Here is an 18,308-nt window from a genome sequence, read left to right as displayed (position 1 = left end):
AGTAAGTGTAACATTCTAACTGTGAAAATTGTTAATGAAGTAGTTTCTTCATTGCTCCTATAAAGACCTATGAATATGGAATATCCTCTGTCAGGATGGTCAGATGGTTGAGGAAGAGTTAGTTAGACCAAAAGGGGAAGGAAGAGCATTGCAGGCAGAGATTACTGTATATGTGGTGGGGAGATGCTGGGAGGTTGAGGGGACTGAAGGAACACTGCAATTCCTGGGTTTTATGATAAGTTTAACTTTTTAAGAAACTGCCTGACTGTTTTCCAGGTATCTATACTGCTTTATATTCTCACCAGCAATACATCAGAAATCTAATTTTTCTATATCAAACAATTAGTATTGACTGTCTTTTTGATTATAGCCATTCTAGTGGGGTATAGTGATATATGATGGTTTTAATTAGCAGCATCTTTTCATAAGTTTGTTAGCTATTCATATATCTTTATTATTTTATTTGTTTTTGTTTTGTTTTGTTTTTTAGATGGAGTTTCGCTCTTGTTACCCAGGCTGGAGTGCAATGGCGCGATCTCAGCTCACCACAACCTCTGCCTCCTGCCTCAGCCTCCTGAGTAGCTGGGATTACAGGCACGTGCCACCATGCCCAGCTAATTTTTTGTATTTTTAGTAGAGACGGGGTTTCTCCATGTTGACCAAGATGGTCTCGATCTCTTGACCTCGTGATCCACCCGCCTCAGCCTCCCAAAGTGCTGGGATTACAGGCTTGAGCCACCGTGCCTGGCCCTATTTTATTTGTTTTTTTTAGGGACAGTGTCTCACTCTTGTCCAGACTGGAGTATAGTGTCATAATCATAGCTCACTGTAGCCTTGAACTCCTGGGCTCAAATGACCCTCTTGCCTCAGCCTCCCGAATAGCTAGGACAACAGGCACATGCTACCATGCCTGACTCTCATATATCTTCTTCGATGAAATGTCTGTTAATATATTTTGCTTATTTTAAAATCGTGTTGTTTGTCTTACTGAGTTGTAGGCGTTCTTTCTTTATTCTAGATACAAGTCTTTTATCAGATATATTGTCAAGTGTTTTTTTCCTAGTCTGTAGCTTATCTTCAGTTTTATTAATGGCATCTTTTAAAGTAAAAAAGCAACCCAAAGTTATGGATTAAATCACTCAGGAAAAGGAAGCACAGATTGAGAATCAGAGAGGGTTAAATGGACTTTTGAGGAATCTCAGCATACAACATTGGAGATAGATCTGCAGAGATAGAGATGGAGCAGGAGGAACACTAGGACAGTGTTACATCATTTAAGTCAAAGAAAAGAGTATTTTAAGACTAGGAAGACAGTAAAAGTATCAAGTCAAATAACATGAGGGCTGGAAAACAATTTTTAGGCTTCGTATGGAGAGCACTGTTGACCTTACTGTACTGAAGCCAGATTGAAACGTGTATAGAAAGTGAAGAAATGTTGAATGTGAGTATAGACCCCTTATCCTAGAAGAGTAGCATAGGTGGGACAACAGCAGGATATGAATGAGGAGTCAAGTGAAATTTTCTCACTTTTTCAAATTTTTAATGAGACAAGGGAACCTCTTTATTCATTATCTGAATAATGATCCGGGAATAATGCCACTTTTGAAAAGTGTGTGGAATTAGGTGTTGATCTGTTTAAGGTCATATGAGTCTCATACTGTTGCTCTCTTTATCCTTTCTCTCCACTGATTTCTTCAAAATATCTTCAAAATCTAAAAAATAAAAAAAATATGTGTACCAAAATACATGTAATCAAAGTAATAAATTTCATTTTGAAAAATGAATGGTAAGCCCAAACTCTTATTCAAAACTCTTGGATCAGAAATATTTTGGAATTTAGAAATTCTCAGGATTTTAGGAAAGTAATCTGCTATATATACTATAAATTTTTTTTTCTTTTTGAGATGGAGTCTTACTCTGTTGCCCAGGCTGGAGTGCAGTAGCACAATCTTGGCTCACTGCAACCTCTACCACCCATGGGTTCCAGTGATTCTTCTGCCTTAATCTCCTGAGTAACTGGGACTACAGGACTACTAATTTTTGTATTTTTAGTAGAGACGGAGTTTCACCATATTGGTCAGGCTGGTCTTGAACTACTGACCTTGTGATCCGCCCACCTTGGTCTCCCAAAGTGCTGGGATTATAGGCATGAGCCACGATGCCTGGTTACATATACTATAAATTACCAGATACTCCCATCAAGGCTTGGGGTAAGATCCCTTGCTCAAATGTGCTACTATTTCTGCATTGAGGTGTATGTAGTATTTACACTAAGTTTGGAGGATCAATCAAGGTGGTTGGCAAAAATTATAAACATAATAGAATAATTGCAAGCTTTCTTGGAAGGCCAGGAGGTTTTTCTAAAAGCTTCTGGTTGGGGTCTGCAAGTTGGACCCGACACTAAGGAACATAAATATAGTTTTGAGTAGCTTTCTATCAGTTCAGGTCAGATTTTGGCCCGAAAAGAGTTCACGTCTTAGTGTTAAATAGGTAAAGAAAGGCTAGAGTGTTGTTGTTGTTGTTTTTTAATTTTTGGTAATTTTCTGAATTTTAGAACTGTGGTTAGGAGCTTGGTATACCCAGTGTCCCAGAATGAAAAACAGTGGTGCTATGCTCTGCTCCTCCGCAGTCCTCGTCCTGCTCCCTGTAGGCAGCTGCATGTGTCTTCTGAGAGTTGCTTCCATGTTTTCAAATAATATGCTCATACTATTTCTTGACTTATAAGCATTAGCTGTTATCTGTTGACTTCCTTTTTTATCCTACCTTCCCTCTTCCCATCCTCCCAATTTGGTTATGTCAATATTGCTTATTTCATTGTAATGGTTATACCATTGTCTGTATTGAAATTTATACTGTTCATTTAAAAGCCAAATTGTTACATTTTCTTTTTTCTATGGTTTTTGTTGTTGTTATAATTGTTTTATATTTTCACTTGTATGATTTTTATTATTCATGTCTTTAGTTCTTTTTAGGTATCCATGATTATATGTGTTACTCCATCTTTGCTGTTGAGCTACCATGCCTGGCTCAAGATAGAGATTTTTTTTTTTTATGTTAGATATTGATACTGGATTTTAGCATTTATTTCTAGCATCAAATGACATAAATGACTGATTCTACAGGTTCTACATAATGTCATAAAGGACATAAAAGACTGATTCTCTGTCCCTGTATGTTAATGTGTCTTGATACACTGGTGACTCCCAGTATGCATTTGTGAACATGTCTTTGATTTCCTAAAGGCATGTGAAGCTCAGTCTGTCCACATTGAGCATCCCACCATCCCCCCTGCTCTTCTGTGCATCCTTGTAGTGTGAGTGTATAGCCAGAAACCATGGGACAGTTTGGATCCCTCACTAGGTTATGTTAGTCCTTTTCAAATGGCCTCGCTTCTCCCTCCCTATGCACTGCTTTAAGTCTGGCTTTGATCATTCAGTGCTGCTATCTAGAACTGATCTCCTTACTCCTCTTACTGCTTTTTCTGTTTTTGCTGCCTGCTGTGCACGGAATTCTCGTTTTTTACGTGAAATGTACTCCTTATAAAGACAGGCTTAGCTTCAAGTTGTTGATTCTAACAATGCCAGTCAGAATGTTAAGATACAGTTTACAGCAGGGAGGAGCAGGAAGCTGCTGGAGTCTGGTACCTTGAAAACAAGGGTACAGGGAGGCATGTGAACTGTTCCTGGGGTGACTGTTCCTTTGAGATGCTGCAACTGGCATTGTCTTCTCCTAGTTCCCCACTTTATTATCTGTCCCAACCATTGTTGTTGGAATGGGCAGAATCTTCATTTATGTTGACCATCTGGAAAGAGCATAGAACAGTTTGACTGTGAAGCCATACTAGTCTTCAGGATTGGCCTTTCCTGCCACTCTCCTTTAGGGAGGGCATTGTCAACCTTGCTTCCTCTGAGTCAAGCTGGATCCTACGTAAATGTTAGAAATGATTCAAGGTCCCAGTTGTGTAAATCTGTGTTTGACTGACACTTAGGGGGTCAGAAAATAGTACTGGAAAGACAAAGCAAACCAGCAGGTTTTTGTGATGCAGTGAGAGAAATCACTGCAAATGCTTGGAAAAGCCTGCTGGCAGATGTGCTGATGTTAAGAGCCCCTATGTTTGTACACATGGACACAGTCTTTTTGTTTTGTTTTTGAGACAGAGTTTTGCTCTTGTCACCCAGGCTGGATTGCAGTGGCATGATCTCGGCTCACTGCAGCCTTCGCCTCCCAAGTTCAAGGGATTCTCCTGCCTCAGTCTCCCAAGTAGCTGGGATTACAGGCACCCACTATCACACCTGGCTGATTTTTGTACTTTTAGTAGATACGGGGTTTCGCCATGTTGGCCAGGCTGATCACAAACTCCTGACCTCCGGTGATCCACCTGCCTTGGCCTCCCAAAGTGCTGGGCTTACAGGCGTGAGCCACCACACCCAGCTTGGACAGGTTTTTTTTTTATCTTTACAGTAACGCTTTGAACTGAGTAGACATGATTACTCTTCTCTTTTACAGACAAGGAAACAAAACAGCTTAGAAATTCATCAGTTTGCCCCAACATCTGCAATCAGAGCCAGGATTTGAACTTAGGTTTCTGATTACTGACTTTGTACTCTTTCTGTTGCCTTCTCAAAACTGGAAGGGTGAGATAGGGCAACAATGGCCATCTCCATGTCATCTAGATTAGTTAGATTAGGGATAATACAAAGGAAAAATTAAAATTTTCTCTATCTTAGTCCTTTTACTATTTCTATGACTTTTAGTATACTCAGAAGTTCTGCAGCCAGCACTTAAGCCACTGCTTCCTCCCATTTACCCATTCCTACCCCACCTCTTGGCATGCGCTGCTCTACTTTTTGTCTCTATAGATTTATCTCCTCTGGGCATTCCATACAACTTGTCCTCATATAGTATATGGTTCTTTGTGACTGGCTTCTTTTACTTAGTATAAGTTTTTTTTTTTTTTTTTTTTTTTTGAGACAAGTTCTCACTCTTATCACCCAGACTAGAATGCAATGGCGCAGTACTAGCTCACTGTAGCATCAACCTCCTGGGCTCAAGCGATCCTCCCACCTCAGCCCCCTGAGTAGCTGGGACCACAGGCATGCGCCACCATACCCAGCTAATTTTTGAATTTTTTGTAGAGATATGGTTTTGCCATGTTGCCCATGCTGGTCTGGAACCCCTGGGCTCAAGCAATTCACCCACCTTGGCCTCCCAAAGTGTTGGGATTATAGGCACGAGCCACCACACTCAACCTACTTAACATAATTTTTTTTTTTTTTTGAGACAGAGTTTCGCTCTTGTTACCCAGGCTGGAGTGCAATGGCGCGATCTCGGCTCACCACAACCTCTGCCTCCTGGGTTCAAGCAATTCTCCTGCCTCAGCCTCCTGAGTCGCTGGGACTACAGGCGTGCGCCACCATGCCCAACTAATTTTTGTATTTTTAGTAGAGACAGTGTTTCACCTTGTTGACCAGGATGGTCTCGATCTCTTGACCTCGTGATCCGCCCACCTCGGCCTCCCAAAGTGCTGGGATTATAGGCATGAGCCACCATGTCCCGCCACTTAACATAATTTTTAAAGGTTCATCCATATTGTGGCATATGTCATTACTTTATTTTTTTTAATTGCTGAATTTGATTCCATTGAATGGATATACCTTATTTGATTTATCCATTTATCATTTGATGGGTATTTGGGTTGTTTCCACTTTTTGGCTATTATGAATAATGTGATACAAACATTCACGGACAAATTTTCGTGTGAGGAAATGTTTGCATTTCTCTTGGATGTGTATACCCTAGGAGTGAAGTTATTGATTCTTATGATAACATATATTAACATTCTGAGAAAGAGCCAGACTATTTTATAAAACCACTGCATAGATTCCCACCGGCAGTATATGAGGGTTTCAATTTCACAAATACCCTTGCCAACACTTAACTATTGGTCTTTAATTATGAAAATAATTAAAGTTATAGCTAATAGTTTTGATTTGTATTTTCGTGATAGCTAATGATACTGAGTAACCCATTTTTCATTGGGTTATTTGTCTTTATTATTATTATTATTATTATCATCATTTTGGTAGAGTTGGTGCCTTGCTATGTTGCACACACTGGTGTGAACTCCTGGCATGAAGAAGTTGTTCTCCCACCTCGGCCTCCCAAAATGCTGAGATTATAGGTGTGAGCTACTTGCACATGGCCTTGTCCTTGTATTACTGATTTGTAAGAGTCCTTATGTATTCTAGATACACATCACTTATTAATACATGATTTGCAAAATTTTTCTTCTATTCTGTCAGTTGTCTTAACACCTTTTTTTTTTTTTTAATTTGTAAATAGAGGTTGAGTCTTGCTATATTACCCAGGCCTTTCTTGAGTTTCTGGCCTCAAGGGATTCTCTTGCCTTGGCCTCCCAGAGTTCTGGGATTTTAAGTGTGAATCACCATGAGTGGCTGTGTTTCCTTTTCTTAATGGCGTCTTTTGAAGCATAAAAGTTTTTATTTTGATGGTGTATAGTTTGTCTATTTTTTGTTAATGTGAGGAAGCGATCCAGATTTCTTTTGCACATGGCTGTCCGTTTGTTTCAGCACCATTGTTGAAGAGTACTCTTCCTCAAGGAGTGATCTTAGAGTCTTCTTGAAAATCAGTTGATTATAGATATGTGTGTTTGTTTCTGGACTCTAAATTCTGTTCCATTGATCTTTCTTTTCTTATTATATTACCACATGGTCTTGAATACTGATTCCTTGTAGTAAGTTTTGCAATCTGGAAATGTGAGTTCTCCAACTTTGTTCTTTTTCAAGGAAAATTTGTTTTGGCAAAGCCCCTTGAATTTCATATAAATTTTCAGATCAGCTTGTCATATTTCTGTAAAGAAGCCAGCTCCATTTTTGATAGAGATTGTTTTGACTCTCTACATCAATTTGGGGAGAATTACCATTTTAACAATATTAAATCTTCTGATTCATGAACATTGGACATCCATTTCCAGTTTCTTAAACAACCAACTTTGGCAGTCCAGCTCTTCTAGATATGTATGTATGTTCATGTTAGGTGTGCTCTATTTTGCAAGTTAACATTAGTCAAATCAAAGCCCTCAGCAAAGTGCTGAGGTTTAACTGTTACTCTAACTTACAGATTAATTTTATAAAAGATACCTGGAAATTATTATGCAAAGAAAATAATGTGAGTAATATATGCTTTATACTTTTCATACATAAAAAATTGCATGGTCTCTTTTATGGTTTGTTTGTAAACTCATTTTTTTGTTTGTTTGTTTTGTTTTGTTTTGTTTGAGACGGAGTCTCACTGTGTTTCCAGGCTGGAGTGCAGTGGGTGCAATCTTGGCTCACTGTAACCCCAAGTTCAAGCAATTCTTCTGCTTCAGCCTCCTAAGTAGCCGGGACTACAGGTGTATGCCACTGTGCCCAGCTAATTTTGTATTTTTAATAGAATGGTGTTTGACCATGTTGGCCAGGATGGTCTCAATCTCCTGACCTTGTGATCCACCCACCTGGGCCTCCCAAAGTGCTGGGATTACAGACGTGAGCTATTGTGCCCAGCCCCACTCACTTTTATCTTGACATAGGTGGGAGATTGCTTCAGACAGACTTAGAGTTCTGTTGCCTTGCAATGGTGATGCATATTAGAAGACTAACTTCCATGACAGTTTTTGAGATCCTCTTGTACCTGTGTTTCTGTGTCATACATAGTCCTTCTCAGGCTTGTTATGGGCATGTACCAATGATGTAATAATGATGATTATATCAGAAGCACCATAGGCAGTATTGGCGTGATAGGTGGCTATGGTCAGTTTGGATAAATATTCCAAGAGGCCCCATGGATTTTGCCATCTGTAACAGAGGACTTTAGTGTATTAGTGATGAAAATACTGCTTACCACTGACTGTTGTGATCTCCCAGGCAGTATAAGGCAGCTCCACAGCAAGTGCCTCTTGTCTTGTGTGAAGTGCTTGAATACAAACATTCAGACTGTTGGGCACAGTAGTGCTCCATCTTGTGCCAGCCTCATCAAAGGCTTGAAATAGAGTAGGTGGTATGTGATACTTAGACACTAAAATCACCCACTCTATTTTCCTGTTTTTTTTTGTCATTATTAATGATTACTCACTTACTATAAAACTAGACTTTATATTCAGATTATTCTTTTAGCTAATTTTCCTGTATGTGTTGCTCCTTCCCAGTTTTTGTTCCTTTCGTTTTTCATTGATTTGAGAATTGTGTGAAGGAAGCCATTTTGTGAGTCCTGGTGCTCCTCTGCTTGCTTAGGTGCACTGCCAAGAGTGCACCTTGGTAGTGTACCTTACAAACACCTACCTTTAATCCAGGATAGAGTTTTGGGGGAAGTAGAGTGACTGCTTATCAAATGTGACCTTGGGGTTGTCAGGCCCTGTTGTTTACCCTCCCTTTTCCTACTGCCTCCCCTGTCCCTACCCACCACCCCAGCACATGTTTACCAAATGAAAACCTCCAAATTCAAGATTCATTCTTTTGGTTGAAGGCTTCCATTCTCTGTTAAAATTTGAACAACATGAAACATTACAACATTAAACCTTCTGGACAATTTGTGTTTAATTGATTTCATATACAGAGTTGGACAGATCTCAGTGGGGAGAGAGAACAACACACAATTCAGTTATTAGACATTTTGGAGGATGTGTAAGAGAAGACCAGAAAAAGGGCAGGGGTACGTGGAACCACTGAAGACAGCTTATGCAGACACTGTTATTTTACCCAAGTGCAGCCTTTCCCATGGTTCGTAGGCATGTCATGGTGACCCTTCATATTCCCTAGGAAACCCTTTATAGCAGTGTTTGGCAAACTGTAGTCTTGTGGGCTAAATCTAGCCTGCTGCCTATTTTTGTAAATAAAGTTTTATTGGAACATAACTACTCTCATTCATTTACACACTCTCTCTGGGTGCTTCCTTCCATGCTACAGTGGCAGAGTTAATTAGCTGGAGACTTGGACTACAGTGCCTAAAATATGTATCTTACCCTTGACAGGACAAGTTTGCCAACAGCTAGTGTAGAGTCTATACTTTTGGAAAGTTAAGTATGGATCGTAGATATATTGAATTTAATTTGGACTTCCTAACCTCTGATTTCACCATTATGTGGACTCACAGGCAGTGGTTTTAAGGAAAGGTCACTGCTTATTTCAGGATGAATGCTTGATCATGATAAAAAAAAAGTTTAACTTCAAAAATATTCTTAAAATAAATGGTGGCACGGCTTTGTTTTAAACCTAAGTAGCCAATGGAAAGTTAATCTCAGATTATGCATGTACACGATCCACCTGCCTCTTTCAGATGCTCCCATTGTATTATGAGAAATCTTAGAATTTTTCCCCTGGACATTTATCTTCTATTGTTTTTGAAGACCAAACATTCATGTTATCATAACTTATTAAAATAGAAATATGAATATAAATATAAAATGTTAAGCTCACTCTTGGAAATTTAAGTGTTTTAGCTGAGTTATGTTTCTTCTCTCTTCATTTTCTCTCAGCTTGAAATCCATGGCCCAAAATGTCTCTACCAGTGGAGACTCTCCTCTGTGAAGAAGACGACCAGATAGGAGGTTGGGATGAGCATGCCACTGCATCAGATCTCTGCCATTCCATCCCAGGATGCCACCTCTGCTAGAGTCTACAGAAGTAAGACCAAAGAAAAGGAGAAAGAGGAACAGGTACTGGGAGAATATCTTTTTTAGTTTTATTATTTTTATTAAATTTTCATTAATGATGATCTAGAACAATGGTTAAACTCTAAGAATCAAGGTTCTCTCTGATAATACACTGATAAGCACACAAATAGTTGTACTCAGAAGGAATTCTTTTGGTAGATTTTTAGGTTTTCAGATTTTGGTGTAAACTGCTGTGCTTATAAGTGATTATAAATGTCTAACTTCATTGGTTAAATCTGCCTGATTATTTTTGGTTAATCACTGTGACTAAGTTCTTTGGATTCTCAGAACATGATGCTGCTAGTTTCCTATTTATTGTAGTGTCAAATTTGGGCACCAGATCGCTGGAATTTTTAAATATGTGTCTTAGTCTGCCCTAGCTGCTGTAACAAAATGCCATAGCCTGGGTGGTTTAAATAACAAGCATTTATTTTTCACAGTTCTGGAGGCTGGAAGTCTGAGATCAGGGTGCCAGCATGGTTGGATTCTGGTGAGGGCTCACCTCCTGACTTATAAACAGCTGCTTTCTCGCTGTGTCCTCACATGGCATGGAGAGAGGAAGAAAGCACGCTGTCATGTATAGGAGAACTGATCCCATTGAGAGGGTTCCACCCCTAGGACCTAATTGTCTCCCCAAGGCCCCACCTTCAAATACCATTACATTACAGATTAGAGTTCCAGCATAAAAGTTTTTTGGGAAACATAAACATCTAGTTCAATGCCATGTGTATATGAGGAAGCTATACAAACTTGTTTGGAATAGAGAAAGGAAAATGTCCAACAGGTAAGCCAGGAAGGAAGATTCTTTCTGATATATACTCTCACTGCAGGTTTACTGTAGGTGGATATTTAATAAAGCCTTATTGAATTTATTTAATGGGATTTTTAAGGTCTAAATAAATGGCATTTATCAATTATTTGTGGAATTGGGATTTTGATTGGTATTGGAAGAGAAACTATTCTGTCTCACCTTAATGTGGGGATACTTTGAATATCCAGTGGCAGCCTGACAGTTCAGGGTGTCATGGAGCCCAGATTAGGTGACAGAAGTGGAAGAGCAGTTGAACCAGGAACTTGCAGGGCCCCATGAGAGCTTCAGCAGCAATGGCACAGGATGAAAATGGTGATTGTGTTTCTAGGGTCTCAAATGTGGCATCAGGATTGATTTGAAAGGTAAATTTTTGTCCAGTGGAGCCCATTTCTATTTATGCAGTTTTCCTGGCACAGGTTCAACCCAAAATCTTTCGCTGTGATTTCTGATTCTTCTGTTCTTGGAGGATATGATTCCTTCTGAATCCCAAGACAAGAGCAAACCCTTGCATTTTACCTAGCCTCAAATCCATTTGTTACCTTAGTCTAATCTGTTAACACACCCTCGCTGAAGCCCGTATCTGTAATCTTCTACAGAGGGTTAATGACTTTTATACAGTAGTCAGTGCAGTTAATGAATGAATGAATATGAATTCAGTTTCAGTGATATGGGGTCATGTTGCTGTCAAGATGTTCTATTATTTCAAATACAATACGAGAACCTGATAATAGTATACTTTCTTTTCTTTCTTTCTGGCTTGTTACTGTCTTTTAATAAATTTTAAACCCCAGAATATAGTATTTTTTAAACAATGCTTTAAATACTTTTCTTTTAAATAATAATAAAGATCTGTGTACTCAGTTATCATTTCTAGTGTATTTCCATCTATCATTTTTTTTTCATCTAAAAGACTTCCTTTAGCATTTCTTACAATATTGGCTGACAATGACTTCTTTCAGCTTTATTTAAAAAATCTTTTTTATTTATTTCTTGTATTCTGAAGTTGTGCTTTGTGTATCAGTGGGTTTACAGTTTTTGTAGAATTTGGACTTTTTTGGTTATTCTTCAGATAATTTTCTGTCCCCCCATTCTTTCTTTGGGGACTCTTTTATACACATTGACTGGCTTAAAGTTGTCCACTGCTACACTTTTAATTTTTTAAGGTTATTTTTTTCTTTCTGCATTTTATTTTGGATATTCCAATTACTTTGTTTATAAGTTATTAATGTTTTCTTTTTCAATTTCTAATCTGCCAGTAATTCCATCTAGTGTATTTTTTTTAATCTCAGACATGTTTTTATCACTGGACATTCGGTTTGGCTCTTTTTTATATCTCCCGTGTTCCTATTCAACTTTCTGACTGTATGAAATACTACAATAATGACAGTTTTAATGCCCTTTTCTGTCATTCCTACCATGTATGACTATTCTGAGTTTGCTTTTTTCCCTCACTTGGTATCTTCAGTTTTATTTTTATTTTTGTTATTTTTTATTTATTTTTGAATACAGATCTTGCTCTGTCACCCGGACTAGTGTGCAGTGGTGTGATCAGAGCACACCACAGCCACAAACTCCTGGGCTCAAATGATCCTCCTGCATCAACCTCCTGAGTAGCTGGGAGTATAGACCACACCTGGTTAAGTTTTTCTTCTTTCTTTTTATAGAGTCGGGGTCTTGGTATTGCCCAGGCTGGTCTCAAACTCCTGGGTTCAAGCATTCCTCCCACCATGGCCTCCCAAATTGCTGGGACTGCAAGTGTGAGCCATTGCAACTGGCCTGGTTTCATTTTTATAAAAGTTTATTTTGGGCCGGGCGCAGTGTCTCATGCCTGTAATCCCAGCATTTTGGGAGGCCAAGGTGGGCAGATCACCTGAGGTCAGGAGTTTGAGACAAGCCTGGCCAACACGGAGAAACCCCGCCTCTACTTAAAATACAAAATTAGCTGTGCATGGTGCTGCATGCCTGTAATCCATCCCAGCTACTGGGGAGGCTGAGGCAGGAGAATCACTTGAACCTAGGAGGTGGAGGTTGCAGTGAGCCAAGACTGTGTCATTGCACTCGAGCCTGGGCAACAAGAGCAAAACTCCGTCTCAAAAAAAAAAACAAAAAAGTTTATTTTAGTCTAGTTTTAGATTTGCAAAAAAATTGTTAAGCTGGGATGGAGTATTTTCATATACCTGATACCCAGTTTCTTATATTGTTGTTATTTATAGATTTAGTACAAGTACAGTGTTGTTACACAGGTATATTGCATAGTGGTAAATACCACCTGAATAGTGTCCGTAAGCACCCATGAGGTAGTTTCTCATCCCTTACCCATTCCCATCCTCCCACCTTTCTGAGTCTCCAGTGTCTGTTCCACTCTCTGCCCTATGTACATATTTTTCAGCCCCCACCTGTAAGTGTGAATATTTGATATTTGACTTGCTCTGAGTTATTTCACATATGATAGTTAACCTCCAGTTCTATCCATGTTGCTGCAAAAAACATGAATTCATTCTTTTTTTAATAGCTGAGTAGTATTACATGGTGTGGATTACTTTAACCAGTCATCCGTTGATGGGCACTTAGATTGATTTTATATCTTTGCTGTTGTGAGTAGTCCTCCAGTAAATATTTGAGGGCAGGTGTCTTTTTGATAAAATGATTTCCTTCCCTTTGGATAGATCCTCAGTAGTGGGATCACTGGATCAAATGGTATTTGTTAGTTCTTTGAGAAGTCTCTATACTGTTTTCCATAGAAGCTGTACTATTTTTAGACTCCCAACAACAGTGTATGAGCATTCCCTTTTATCTGCATCCTTGCCAACATCTGTTATTAAGGTTTTTGACACTTTCATAATAGCCATTCTGACTGGTGCGAAATGGTATCTCATTGCTTTAATTTGCATTTCCCTGGTGATTAGTGAAGTTGAACTTTTTAAATGTTTTTTGGCCATTTGTATATCATCTTTTGCAAAATGTATGTTCATGTCCTTTGCCCGTTTTTTTAATAGGGTTACTTTTTTGTTAAGAGTTGAGTTCCTTGTAGAGTCTACAAATTAGTCTTTCGTAAGATGCATAGTTTGCAATTATTTTCTCCTGTTCTGTAGATTGTCTATTTTCTCTGTTGATTATTTATTTGCTGTGTAGAAGCCGCTTATTTTAATTAAGTCCCATTTGTCTATTTCCATTTTTCTTGTTTTTCTTTTTGAGGTTCTAGGTATGTCAAAAAGAAATTTCCTGCAGTTTCTTCTAGAATCTTTGTAGTTCAGGACTTACATTTAAGTCTTTAACCATCTTGAGATGATTTCTGTATGTGATGAGAGATATGGGTCCAGTGTCATTCTTCTGTATATGGTTATCCAGATCTCCCAAGTACCACGTATAGAATAGGGTGTTTTTCCCCTAGTGTATGTCTTTGTTGACTTTGTTGAAGATCATTTGGCTCTAGGCATGTGCCTTTAATTTTTGGTTCTGTAATCTGTTTCATTGATCTGTGTGTCTGTTTCTACAGCAGTTTTGATTATTATAGCCTTGTAGTACAATGTGAAGTCAAGTAATTTGATGTCTCAAGAGTTCTTTTTGCTTACCATTGCTTTGGCCATTCAGGCTCATTTTTGATTCCGTATATATTTTAGGATTGTATTTTCTAATTTCATGAGAAAACAATGTTAGTATTTTATGGGAATTGCATTGAATCTGCAGATTTCTTTTGGGGATAGTATGGTTATTTTAATGATACTGATTCTTTTTTTTTTTTTTGAGACGGAGTTTCGCTGTTGTTACCCAGACTGGAGTGCAATGGCGTGATCTCGGCTCACCGCAACCTCTGCCTTCTGGGTTCAGGCAATTCTCCTGGCTCAGCCTCCCGAGTAGCTGGGACTACAGGTGCGCACCACGATGCCCAGCTAATTTTTGTATTTTTAGTAGAGATGGAGTTTTACCTTGTTGACCAGGATGGTCTCGATATCTTGACCTCGTGATCCACCCGCCTTGGCCTCCCAAAATGCTGGCATTATAGGCGTGAGCCACTGTGCCTGGCCGATACTGATTCCTTAATCCATGATCATGGGATGTTTTTCCATTTGTTTGTCATCTGTGTTTCTTTCATCCGTATTTTGTAGTTTTTCTTGTAGAGATCTTTCATCATCCTTGGTTGAGGATACTCCTAGGTATTTTTTTTTTTTTGGTAGCTATTGTAAATGGGATTGACTTCTTGGTTTGGTTCTTAGCTTGATTATTATTATTGTATAGAAATGCTACTGATTCCTCCTCTGAACAAAAAATGCAAAAATTAGTTAGGGGTGGTAGCTCATGCCTGTAGTCCCAGCAACTTGGGATACTGAGGTGGGAGGATCACTTGAGCCCAGGAGGTTGAGGATATAGTGAGCCATTACCATGCCACTGCAGTCTGGCCTGGGTAACAGAGTGAGACCCTGTTTCAGAAACAGACAAACAAAACCCAACTAAATAAAAGAAACGCTACTGATTTTTGTAGGTTGATTTTTGTGTCCTGAAACTCTACTGAATTAATTTATCAAATTTGGGAGTGTTTTGGAGGAGTCTTAGAATTTTCCAGGCGTAAAATGATATCATCAGCAAACAGATAGTTTAACTTCCTCTTTTACAATTTAGATGTGTTTTCTTTCTTGCTCTTGCCTTAACTGCTCTGGCCCTGTAGGACTTTCAGTACAGTCTTAAGTAAGAGTTGTGAGAGTGGGGATTCTTGTCTGTTCCAGTTCTTAGGGGGAATGCTTTCAACCATTCCCCATTCAGTATGATGTTGGCTGTGGGATTCTTGTATAGATAGGCTTTTATTATTTTGAGGTATGTTCCTACTACGCCAGGTTGTTGAGAGGTTTTTATAATGAAAGAATGCTGAATTTTATCAAATGCTTTTTCTGTTATCTATCGAGATAATAGTATGGTTTTGTTTTTAGTCCTGTTTATGTGGCAGATCATATTTATTGATTTTTGTATGTTAAACTATACTTGTATCCCTGGAATATAACCCACTTGATTGTGTTGTATTATCTTGTTTGATGTGTTGTTGAATTTGGTTTACTAGTGTTTTCTTGAGTGTTTTTGCATTTGTGTTCATTAGGGTATTGATTGATTGTGTTTCTGTTCTTGTATGTCCTTTCTTGGATTTGGTGTTAGGGTGATACTGGCTTCATAGAATAAGTTAGAGAGGATTTTTTTTCAATTGTGGAGAACAGTGTCAATGGGATTGGTACTTATTCTTCTCTGTATGCCTGGTAGAATTTGGCTGTGAATTCATCTGGTCCTGGGCTTTTTTGTTGTTGGGAGATTTTTAAAATTTTTATTACTGGTCAAGTCTTAATACTGGTTGTTGGCCTCTTTAGGCTTTCTCTTTCTTCTTGGTTCATTCTTGAGAGGTTGTATGTTTTTAGGAATTTACCCATTTCATTTAGGTTTTCTAGTTTGTGAGTGTAGAGATGTTCATAGCAGACTCAGATGATATTTTGTATTTCTGTTGTATCATTTGTAATGTCTTTTTAATTTCTGATTGTGCTTATATGAATTTTCTTTCTTGGTTAGTATAGCTAGTGGTCCGTCAATTTTGTTTTTTTTTTTTTTGAAGCAACTTTTTTTCTTTTATTTGTGTTTTTATGATCTGACTTTTATTTAGTTCTGCTCTTCCTTATTTCTTTTCTTCTGCTAGCTTTGGGTTTGGTTTGTTCTTGTTTTTCTAGTTCCTTAAGCTGTTATGTCAGGTTAATTTGTGGTCTTTCTGTTTTTTTCGGTTTAGGCATTTAACACTATAAACTTTTCTTTCTTGAATCCATTTACATTCAACACTATAAGCTTTTGCTGTATTCCAGAGGTTTTGGTATGTTGTATATCTACTTTCATTTGTTTAAAAAATTTTTAAATTTCCATCTTAATTTCATCACTGACCCCAAAATTATCCAAGAGCAGGTTAATTTCCATGTATTTGTATAAATCTGAGAGTCCTTCTTGGGATTGATTTTAGGTTTTTCCACTGTAGTCTGAGAAGACACTTGAAATGATTTCAGTTTTTAAAAAATGTATTGCCTCACGCCTTGAGATAAGGTCTGTCTTAGAGAATGTTCCACATGCTGATAAGAAGACTGTATATTCTGTGATTGTTGGGTAGCTTGCTGTATAAATGTCTTTTAGGTCTATTTGTTCTAGAGTCCAATTTAAATTCAGCGTTTTTTTGTTGTTGTTGATTTTCTGTCCCAGTGGTCTGTCTAGTGCTGGCAGTGGGGTGTTGAAGTCCCCAATTGACTATGAAGGATGATATCTCTTATTTATAAAAGAGATGTTTATTTGGCTCACTTTCTGCAGACTGTACAGGAAGCATAGTACCAACATCTGATCTGGTGAAGCCTCAGGAAGCTTTTACTCATGGTGGAAGACAAAGAGGAGCTAGCATGTCACTTGACAATAGAAGGAACATGAGAGGAGGAAGCACCAGGCTCTTTTAGTTTATACCAGCTTTTGTGTAAACTAATAAGAGTGAGAACTCATTCATTACTACAGGGATGGCACCAAGCCATTGATGAGGGATCTGCCCCCATGACCCAAACACCTCCCACTAGTCCCTACCTTCAGCATAGGGTATCACCTTTCAACATGAGATTTGGATGGGACAAACATCCTATATCTCCCACTATTATTGAATTGCTTTCTGTCTCTTAGGTCCAGTAGTATTTGCTTTATGAATCCGGGTTCTCTGGTGTTGGATGTATACATACATAGGATTGTTATCTTGTTGAATTGATCTGCTTATCATTGTATGATTACTACTTTTGTCTTTTTTTCCTGTTGTTGATTTATGTTGTCTGTTTTATTTGATTTAACTATAGCTACTCCTGCTTGCTTTTGGTTTTTGTGTGGAATATGTTTTTTTCACCCCTTTACCTTGAGTCTCTAAGTATCTTTACAAATTAGATGAAGTTTTAAAAATAAGTAGCATATGATTGTATTACGACTTTAAAATCCATGTAGTGAATCTATATATTCTTTTTTTTTGAGACAAGATCTTGGGACAGGCATGGTGGCTCATGCCTGTAATCCCAGCACTTTGGGAGGCTGAGATGGACCGATCACGAGGTCAGGAGTTCAAGACCAGCCTGGCCAACATGGTGAAAACCCATCTCTACTAAAAATAGAAGAATTAGTCAGATGTGCATCCCAGCTACTTGGGACGCTGAGGCAGAAGAATCTCTTGAACCCGGGAAGTGGACGTTGCACTGAGCTGAGATTTCAACACTGCACTCCAGCGTGGGTGACAGAGCAAGACTCTGTTTCAAAAAAAAAAAAAAGAGACACGATCATGCTCTGTTGCCCAGGCTGTAGGGAATCCAGTACAGCTTCAAACTCGTGAGCTCAAGCGATCCTTCTTCCTCAGTCTCCCATGTTGCTGTTACTACAGGTGTGCCACAGTTCCCAGCTAATTAAAAAAAAATTTTGTCCCTGTGTTGTCCAAACTGGTCTTCAGCTCTTGATCTCAAATTATCTTCCCCCTTGGTCTCCCAAGGTGCTTGGATTACAGATGTGAGCCACTGTGCCCCCATCTGTGTCTTTTAAATGGAGCATTTAATCCATTTACATTTAACACTGATATGTAAAGTGTTGTTTCTGTCATAATTTGATCTAGTTGCTTTATAGTCTCATGCGTTAATTGTTTTTAAAGACCTATGAGTTTTATACGTTTGCGTGCTTTATGATGGCAAGTATCAACCTTTCATTTCCATGTTTAGAACTCCCTTGAGCATTTCTTGCAGATCTGGTCTAATAAAAGCAAATTCCCTT

General features: G+C 38.5%; 1 protein-coding gene across 13 annotated transcripts in view; it reads left to right on the top strand.

Moving 5' to 3' along the window:
- Positions 1-18,308, top strand: part of MARCHF8 (membrane associated ring-CH-type finger 8) — a 137,156-nt gene that overhangs the window by 49,718 nt on the left and 69,130 nt on the right. For 11 of the 13 annotated variants that reach the window (XM_035267608.3, XM_035267610.2, XM_035267602.3 and 8 more), the window contains one exon: positions 9,533-9,712. In XM_035267608.3, the coding sequence (XP_035123499.1) occupies positions 9,611-9,712 (102 nt within the window). In that variant the 5' untranslated portion in view covers positions 9,533-9,610. Of the gene's footprint in view, positions 1-490; positions 595-9,532; positions 9,713-18,308 lie in introns of those variants that run through there. The other 2 variants (XM_078345294.1, XM_035267607.2) reach the window with 2 other exon arrangements.

Source organism: Callithrix jacchus, chromosome 12 (assembly GCF_049354715.1).
Source record: "Callithrix jacchus isolate 240 chromosome 12, calJac240_pri, whole genome shotgun sequence".
Lineage (NCBI taxonomy): Eukaryota > Metazoa > Chordata > Mammalia > Primates > Cebidae > Callithrix > Callithrix jacchus.
The sequence above is the reverse complement of the archived record's forward strand: the minus strand, read 5'-3'. Positions and strand labels throughout refer to the sequence as shown.